Raw genomic sequence first — 10,826 nt, forward strand, 5'->3', positions numbered from 1 at the left:
GCAGTGTTGCCAGATGAAAAAAAATATATATGGTATCCGACACTTGAAAAAAATGGTATTTTGCTGACAAATATGGTATCTTGATAACACTAAAATAACAAGGTTTTACACAATCAATAAGTAAAAAACAACAGTACTATTGAATTTGTATTTTAAACCATGTATTTAAGCAACAAAAAACGGGTCTATTCTGCAACGCTTTTGGTTAATTTTTAACAAGTGTATTCTATAAAAATTGTAATGGGTTTATTTTAACCAAATCTGTTAAAATTTAGCGGGACCAAAATAGATGCTGTTAAAAGTTAACCTGGCTTGACAAATGGTATAATTGATGTCTATTATTTATAATTATAATGGCCGTTCAAATTAAATTATTCCAAGATTTATTTGCAATCGCAGTTTAATGTGGCTTCAATTTGTTGTTTAGCAAAATATTGATAACTTCTAAAAAATCAATTGGATTTGTTTTTTTTTGTCATACGTAGGGCACGTTTCTTTTTTTCATCCCCCATAATTCGGCTAAATCATAAGAATCTTATAAATTGTTTACTAAAAGATAAACAAATATGTATCCAGCAATCGAGTTTAACGCATGACCTACGTGTTTTAGAGTCAGAGTAGTGATGTGCCATGTTTCGTTAATACCTACATAAAAATTGTACAGTTAAAAATATGGTAGGAAAATGGTATCTGCAGCCAAAAAATGGTAGAAAAATGGAAAATGGTATCCTCAAAAAACTTATAGGTATGATAGGTGAAAAAATGGTATAAATACCATAAAAATGGTATATCTGGCAACACTGCTTCCACATGTTGTGTAATATCGTCTAGCCATCTTTTTTGTGGGCCTTCTACGCTTCTTCAGGATACCCCGAGGCGCCGTTGTATTAAACGATCCACTTTTCGGTGTTTTTCTGGCTACATTTCGGTCAAGCAATTCTATCTAATACGTCGTAGGCGTTTTAGACTCAGTGACGTGCCTCGGATATCTACACTTTGAGCAGAATAAATATTGGTTTAAGTAGAACATTTTATACAACAGGAAAAGGAAATTAGAAACATCCAAGTTTAAATATACACCGCCGATTTATCAATTTTGGATTAACCGTAAGATTTAACAAATCTAGATTAAATTTAGAGTCGAACCAAGTGTTGAAATTGGATTCCTGTTAATTAAAAATGATCAGGGGTCAGTTTATAAAATGAATTTTTAGAGTCGAACCAAGTGTTGAAATTGGATTCCTGTTAATTAAAAATGATCAGGGGTCAGTTTATAAAATGAATTTTAATTACAATTTAACTAAATCTAGTTTGGTTGCTAAAGTATGAAACAAATGACTGTTACTAAGAGATTTAGTTAAATCCAGTTTTTTAAAATGCACTACGGTTTGGACAAGAATGTGAACATGTTTGTAAATTTGCGGTTGTATATAATGTATATCTCAAACATAAATAAATGCTGCGTCATGTGGATGGTGCATATCGAGATCGCATGTCTTTACCTGCCAAATTTATATAAGCTTATATATTATGTGATATGTGATGTGGAGCACATAAAAAAATGAGCCTTCCTGAATATACGGACACCATTATCAAGCTCTGTAACGTAAACAAAAGTGGTTGTCATGCAGATAATTCATAAGGCCGATCGCAAACACAGCCACGTGTGGTCGCCACTGGTGGCTGCTACACGCTGCGGACTGTATTTTGTATGTAGTTTAAATAGGTTCAGCGCAAACACACCGTTGGCAGTGGCTCGATCGAGCCACACGCTGTGGCAGAAGTCGTACCTCGCTGCTTGTAGCTGACGACAGCCACTCTTCTTTCGGCGCAAACACAGTCATGGTGGACAATACAGTTGAAGATGTATTTATATCCAAAATTTAAAATCGTCCTGCTATTTGGGATATGCCGTCTAACCTATACTCCAACAGATAAGAAAAAAAAATCATGAAAAGTGGCAGCCACCAGTTAAAAAATTAACCGCACGGCTATCTGTAGCGAATAGATACTAGTAATTGCTTCTAGGTACTTGTGGCGGCCACTTGTGGCGATCTGGCCCCACACACACACACACACACACACACACACACACACACACACACACACACACACACACACACACACACACACACACACACACACACACACACACACACACACACACACACACACACACACACACACACACACACACACACACACACACACACACACACACACACACACACACACACACACACACACACACACACACACACACACACACACACACACACACACACACACACACACACACACACACACACACACACACACACACACACACACACACACACACACACACACACACACACACACACACACACACACACACACACACACACACACACACACACACACACACACACACACACACACACACACACACACACACACACACACACACACACACACACACACACACACACACACACACACACACACACACACACACACACACACACACACACACACACACACACACACACACACACACACACACACACACACACACACACACACACACACACACACACACACACACACACACACACACACACACACACACACACACACACACACACACACACACACACACACACACACACACACACACACACACACACACACACACACACACACACACACACACACACACACACACACACACACACACACACACACACACACACACACACACACACACACACACACACACACACACACACACACACACACACACACACACACACACACACACACACACACACACACACACACACACACACACACACACACACACACACACACACACACACACACACACACACACACACACACACACACACACACACACACACACACACACACACACACACACACACACACACACACACACACACACACACACACACACACACACACACACACACACACACACACACACACACACACACACACACACACACACACACACACACACACACACACACACACACACACACACACACACACACACACACACACACACACACACACACACACACACACACACACACACACACACACACACACACACACACACACACACACACACACACACACACACACACACACACACACACACACACACACACACACACACACACACACACACACACACACACACACACACACACACACACACACACACACACACACACACACACACACACACACACACACACACACACACACACACACACACACACACACACACACACACACACACACACACACACACACACACACACACACACACACACACACACACACACACACACACACACACACACACACACACACACACACACACACACACACACACACACACACACACACACACACACACACACACACACACACACACACACACACACACACACACACACACACACACACACACACACACACACACACACACACACACACACACACACACACACACACACACACACACACACACACACACACACACACACACACACACACACACACACACACACACACACACACACACACACACACACACANTAGATGGCGCTGTAATCAGTTCACAAAGTATAAAGTGTTGCCTACTCATTAGGAGCTAAGTAGTAGTAAGCTTCCAAAACGTTACGTGGCGCTGTTTCGCGGTTTATTGGCAATGTTAGGGACATTTCATTCTACGTTAGTACTATATTTTCTATGGTCATTTGCTCATGTTACACATCTGTAGGTACATCGTGTATGATACAACATGGCACTATAGACCAAATAATTGACATTTGTGTTTGACGAATGTTTGACATAAGACCACATCATCTAGAGTCGGCTTGAGAAAGCGCTTATATCTGAATATTTAAAAATATACAAGGTGATTTCACTTTAAATACTGCAGGAATAGATTAGTTGCCAAAAAATAAGTAGAGTTTGCTCTATAAATTTTTGTTCCTGGGGGACGAGATATTCAAGATACAGTATTCAAGTTTAAAAAATATATATTTTTTCGGTCATATCTTCATATTACGCTGAACGATTTGAATGAAATTTATTACAGCGTATTCACTTAATTAGACCTTCTATTGAATGTAATATTAACTTCGTGGCATTAATAAGTGGTATGCTAGTGAAGGTGCCGCTCTGTTTTCCCAAGGAAAAAATACGCCACTGGCAGTTTTTTGTAGAAATAATGTTAAATTCAGGTACTGTTACGTTAAATGAATAAAAAGTGATTCTTGGTATTTTTTTAATAGTAGCAGCTGTTTAGGAGATAATTTACTTATTTGGCGCAAATTTAGTCCATCTATTTATATTTATTTGTTTAAAATCCATCAGCAAAAATTGAATCTTTTGTCTGCATTATCAGTTAGTAAGCTTTACAATTACCTCGTTTTAATATTATAACTAGCTTTGTTTATTTCTTTCTAAAGTTCATGTTGGGGTTTTGAACACGAGACGAATTGTGGTAAAGAATAGAGGAAAATTGTAATCTCCTCAGGGAAAATCATGTCATGATAAGATCCTCTATAAATATATTAGAAGATGTCAAAAGTGCATCGATGCGGAAGGACATCGTTTTGGACAATCGTTGGAGGACTCGTTACTTAAAACTACTTACTCGACCTTTTTGCTAATGTTATTTTGTTATTTAGTTTGATATTTATTCCAGAAATAAAATAATTTCTACAAAAAACCGCCAATGGCGCATTCTTTTCTTAGGAAAAGTTGGCGGACGTTTTAGTAACATGTCACTAGTTAAAACCAGAAAGTTTTCATCAAATAAATGGATTAATTTATTAGGAAAATTCAATAAAACGTAAAAAAGCCCAAATATTTCCTAAACGGCCGCAACTATTAAAAAACACCAAGAAACATTTTTCATTCATTTAACGTAAATTATTTCTACAAAAAAACGCTAGTGGCGTATTTTTTTCTTAGGAAAATGGGACGGCACCGCCAGTAGCACGCCACTGTTTAAAGCCACAACGTTAATATTACATTCAATAAAAAGTCTGATTAAGTGAATACGCTGTAGTAAATTTCACTCAATTCCGTCAACGCATTATGCAGATATAGCAGAAAACATCATATTTTTTTGTAAACTTTAACACCGTATATCTCGAATACCGAGGCCCTCAGGAAAAAAGTTTATAGAGCAAACTGTACTTATTTTTTGGTAATGAATTTACTCCTGCAGTTTCTGTATTTAAAGTGAAATCACCCTGTATATAATGTTCTATATGAAAAAGGTGAAGTTGTGATGGGTTTTGTTTCTACATGTTTTAGTATTTCTTTTTTTATTTTAAGGTGTCCAAAAGTGGGAAGTCCTAAAACTTTTGTATATCATTTTCCTAATTCTTACAATAAACTATCTGCATGGGTGTCAAAATAAAAGTTAACACCTTTCTTCATCACTTCCTGGTATCTTCAATAGTTACAAATTTTAATGTTTTACAGCTGAGTTAATACAAAGGGAAATATATTTCAGAGAGTTGTCTTGAATCACTAACACATTTAAAAATTTTATATTCTAAATAAAATATAAAATTTATTTAACACATTGCGTTTACGAAGTAAACCAAGTCTCTCTTATGAAGGTATAATTTATTATATCTATTTTCATCATGAAATTAAACCTATCCTTATACAACCAATATCATTCAATAACTTCTAATCATATACATGAATACATGTACTACTAATTTTAGAATTAATTTATATTCAATGCCATTATACTAACAAATTCACGATACAACTATTAATACGTGTACTTCAATAAGGCAGCGTAACAAGACAATGAGCTTCTTATTATTATGTAATTCTCATATTAAGTACGAAATTAAGTTATTTGTTTAGTACGAAACAATACGTTAGACAAAAAACGGACGAGACGGCAGTGCTGTCATTAAAATCAATAAAAATATAATTTTCTCAAGGATGTTATAAATACAATTTTCAATTATTATGATAGTTAATTTGCAAGAAATGAAATATGTTAAATTTAAAATATCGCTCACGTATGTCCTTAAATTATTAATATCAATAATTAGTCACAGTTGAACTTAAACATACATTTTAAGACTATTAATGAGTTTGACGGAATTTGATTTTAATCTTGGAAATGTTCATGAAAATTGAAACTTATCGAATGTTTAAAATGTCTAAACATATGAGGATGTATTATCAACAACTATAAAGCCATGTAGCTAATACCTTAAATTTTTTGATGTGCTATGTGGCTTCGTTCTAGGTTAATTAGTTTTTTTCTAGGGTTTTTTAGGTTCAATGTTACTCCATATTACTGAAACAACATTAATTGTTTTCAATGGAAACGAATCTAAGATTGTTTTGCAGTTCCATACAACGCATATACGAGATTGCAGTTTCTATTTCAGGTTCTTGCGGTCAAGGTATTCAGGTTTCATGGTTTACAGTCTCTCTGTAGTCATTAAAAATGATAACCAGATGTTTCGAATGGACCCTGTACTTTGCCGAGTGTTATTATAAATTGTCTAACCTTATGTATCTAGGTTTTAGGTTTAGGGTTTCTAGGTTCAATATTAGTTAATAATTGTGTTTTTGACTATTTCTAGACCTTATCTTGCTGAATATACTGATATTTCGAAAATTGAAAGTGATTTTTCACTCTCTCCTCGCTGATATGGAACCATATACAGCCGTCATATTGAATTTCCAAAATAAGCCACTACGCATTGGAAAGTGTGTGACATAAGGAAGATTTTGAGCCATCAAACGTCTTTGCATATAGCTTTAATATTTGGAAATTGGTAAATATTTCATGGAACGTCCCATATCCGTTTATCCTTAGCTTCGGATTATAAACTGATATCAGAGCAGCTGACTGGCTGAATTTAAAAACCGCCATGAATTTTTACAATCAACTATCATTTAGATAGCTTTTTGCTCAGATCTCTAACTGTATAAAATGTATCACAGTGGAGAAAAGTCAACTTTTATAAACTAGAGTAGACTTAATCCATTTTTACATCAAAGTCATTAATTGTACATTATAAAATGTATTTTCCAGGATTTACTTATAACCCTCTCCACACTGTTACGAGGGTCAGTGTACGAACGACTTCGATGGACTTTCAAATTGTACGACGTCAACGGCGATGGTTGCATAAGTCGAGGAGAATTGTCCGAAATTGTCGTCGCTGTCCACGAACTGATGGGTCGTCGAGCACATCAGGTAACAAAAGTATTTGTTCTTATTTGTTTGAATTCTTTCAGAGAGACACAGGAAAAGAAAATTTTATCAAATCAACTTCAAAACATGTCTCGCAATCCTTTATTATATTTACTTATATTAGTTTCACTGGGATCAAACATACAAAATACAGTAGATGGCATAGCCACATAAAAATGAAAGTGTATTACCGTTATACAGGGTGTTTAGTAAGTTGGTGCATGCTGCTATTTTTCAAATTATTGAAACCGGATTACGCCATGCAATAAATCGATTTTAATTTTTTTACTTGAAAACGGTGCGTCATAAGAAAAACAGTCAAGATACCTTTTCTCTTCCAAATTGATCAAGGAAGAAAAATCAGTGGCGTATCATTTTTTCTATAAAAATATTCAGACGTGCCTGTGCGCACGCCTGGTGAAACTGAAAATAATATTTTTATCGTAAAACATGTATTGTTGTTAACTGTCAAAGCCTGTAAAATTTCATTAAAATATTCTTAGCGGTTTCCGTAATATTTATAAATTTGCATTTATTTATTAAAACTTTAACACCCTGTAGATCGAAAACTAAGCGTTTTCGGAATATAGTATATTAAGGAAATATATTACAAATCAATTGTACTATAACCTCCTGCAAGGAATGCATCGACTTACCAAACACCCTGTATATAGAGAAGATCAAACAAACCAAGAAGTTGGTTATTTTTATATGAAACATCAAATTAAAAACTACATAAAAAGTTGTTTGTATACAAATTAGATATACAAATACGTAACTTAAAAAAATTGTTAAGCTATAAAAGAAGAAATGTTTTTCAAATGTAGTGGTTTTATTTAATTACGTTGTATTCTTTATTTATCAATATGTAGTTTGCACCAATCCAACACCGACAATACAATGATTACCAGCCTGTGGTGATGCTTTATTAATTTATTTTAGATGAAGATGACAGCGTCCCATGTAAAAATTTTTATTTTGTAGCAGTGTTGTACCTAGTTTCAATTAATTTTTACAATCCCTGATGTCATCAGTTTCAGAACCAGAATTAAATTTTCTGCATACCTTGAAACGTTTCTGTTGTTACTGCACAAAAGGTTGTTGTAAAACCAGCTTTATTTTAAATTTCTTGTACACACGTTTGACAATTATTTAGAACCAGCAAGTGTTTGGGTTTCAATCTAGGTTTAGAATATTCTAATGATAAACACTCACAGTCGATTTTGTATCATTATTGAAATTATATCTTATATCAGGTACCTAAAAAAACCTGAAGTTGATTTGTAGTATAAGTTACACATTGCTTTAATAAGGGCGTTCCAACTAACCCAGTTAAAGTGCATTAACTGACAATTAAAGCATATTAAGTATTATTGTTATTTCTTCTCTGTTTGATGATGATTTTGTTTTACATTGATCACTAGTGTCAGTCCAACCTTTCGATAGAGCATCATGGTTATCAACTTGGTCCAAGTGTTTTCATTTCAGTATTAATAGATTTTTGCCAAATATTCAAATCACTTAGTCATTTCAGTTCCATGTTAACCTGCTTCTTATGAATTTTTTTTATTTAAAACTGATGCCTTGAAGATATCTCCACAGCGGTGGTCTATCACAATTAATTTCCATGATACCTTTAAGTGTTCTGAGTAAACCAACTATTCAATGTTGAAATCGTAGCCCATTCATACATTCATACAAAATTTTGCGCCTGATTCATCAAATCTAATTTTTTTTCTTTTCGATAACGCGGCTACGTATGCATAATTTTCCGTACAGTTTTCATAGGAATATTTATTAGTTTGTCCGTTTTTATCAAAACTTTCCATTTTACTGAAATTTACCCAGCCTTCGATTTTGATTCCTATACTTTTCTTGTACCATATTCAGCTTTAATTCACTTAATTCAGCTCATCACGAAAACCGTATTTTTAAATTTAAATAATCAAAATTATGTTTTTGGTTCACAAGAACTATTAAAATGTTTTTGCAAGAATATCATATGACCTTTTATTATCCTATCAGATCACTGAATTTGATGACGGACGGTAACTAAACTCAAGTTAACGCAAGTAGCAAATCTATGAACGTACATGAGAAGAGTATACCTACCATTATTGCTTCATGTTGCAGGTGGAGGATGATCGCAAGGCCCGAGAACAAATAGACAGAGTCTTCCGAAAATTAGACCTCAACCAGGACGGAGTCATCACTATAGAAGAATTTATGGAATCGTGCCTCAAGGACGATGTTATCACCAGGTCGCTACAGATGTTCGACGTAGTGCTATGATAATCGTGGAGTTCGTTGCCAATGACTTTTGACGGATATGAAGAAACAATATGGACAATTTGATCGAACATTGAACGTGGTGTAGTGCTTATAACGCTTGGGGTGGAAAATGTATTGTTCTAGAAAGACGGCTGCATATTTTTGGTATTTTACAATCCCTTAATAAAGAGTTTAAGCCTAAACATACCACTTTTCTGTATTTACAAGGAACATTTGTATTTAATGTAACCAAATATTTATAGAAATAATGATGAAATCAAAATTTATTTTAGATTTCAAACATAAAAAACAGTAAAAATGGCTAGTTAAATAATTTGTCATTAGGCTGCCTGCATTCCTGTGATTATTTATTTACAATAAATATTAATTAATTTGTGTTTATTCGTAACAGGTAGATTAAAATATGAAATTTAATGGAAAGAGAAACCCTGCTTTATTTATTTCGTTGCAATCAATCATCCAGTGAAATTAACCTTTTTTTATTATGTAATCTATTACAAAATATGCGAATAGGGGAGGGCGGTGCAAAGTGGCACCTTTAAGATCAAGTGTAACTTTTGCAATTTAGAAGCAAAAAAAATGAAGAGGAAATTTATAGTTTTATAAAAATAAATAAAAATAATAATTTTATAAAGAACAACATAAAATTATTGAGTTATTAAAATAATGGCACATACGTTTTTGCCCGTACCTCTGAGGCAAAACCGCCTCTTATTTTGTTAAAATATAATATTGATAATAATAACAAAGCTAAAATTAAAGATATGAAGCGCTAATTTACTGCAAATAAAGCAGTAGGGGTCTTATTGACTATAAAAGACATTATTACAAACTAAAAAACACGTTATAATAATTGCTCAAAATAACTGTCATTTTGTTGAATGCACAGCATAGCTGTACGTCGTATTCCATGAGAAGTACGAAGAATTTAAAATTCATTGTTCCTTAGCATATTAGACTCAAATTAATTTGTTACCGATAATCCCCGCCCACAGATTAACTGAAAACATGTGTTGGAAATTATTACGCCGAACTACCTTCGGATTGTCATTAGCCCAATAGTGGGTATTGTGAAAATTAAGAGCTCCATTTCTGGTGAAAGTCCCCTCTGAGAGCTTTAGATTAGTTCTAATACACGTTTCTTACATTTCTCATATGTATGTTCTTGGAATATTAGTGGCTTTTGACACTGCGCGGATGCTGATATTAGGATGATCATCAAATTGATTTAAGACATTTTCAAAATTATAATCAGTTGGTG

General features: G+C 34.6%; 1 protein-coding gene across 1 annotated transcript in view; it reads left to right on the forward strand.

Annotated features, from left to right (window-relative positions):
• The window catches only part of LOC108911403 (Kv channel-interacting protein 1), a 162,994-nt gene extending 153,304 nt beyond the window's left edge, over nucleotides 1-9,690 (forward strand). The window contains exons 4-5 of the mRNA XM_018716335.2: nucleotides 7,112-7,276; nucleotides 9,407-9,690. Coding sequence (XP_018571851.1) covers nucleotides 7,112-7,276; nucleotides 9,407-9,565 — 324 coding nt within the window. The 3' untranslated portion in view covers nucleotides 9,566-9,690. The remainder of the gene's footprint in view (nucleotides 1-7,111; nucleotides 7,277-9,406) is intronic.
• The last annotated feature ends 1,136 nt before the right edge of the window (nucleotides 9,691-10,826 follow it).

This window comes from Anoplophora glabripennis, unplaced genomic scaffold (assembly GCF_000390285.2).
Source record: "Anoplophora glabripennis isolate ALB-LARVAE unplaced genomic scaffold, Agla_2.0 scaffold563, whole genome shotgun sequence".
Classification (NCBI taxonomy): domain Eukaryota; kingdom Metazoa; phylum Arthropoda; class Insecta; order Coleoptera; family Cerambycidae; genus Anoplophora; species Anoplophora glabripennis.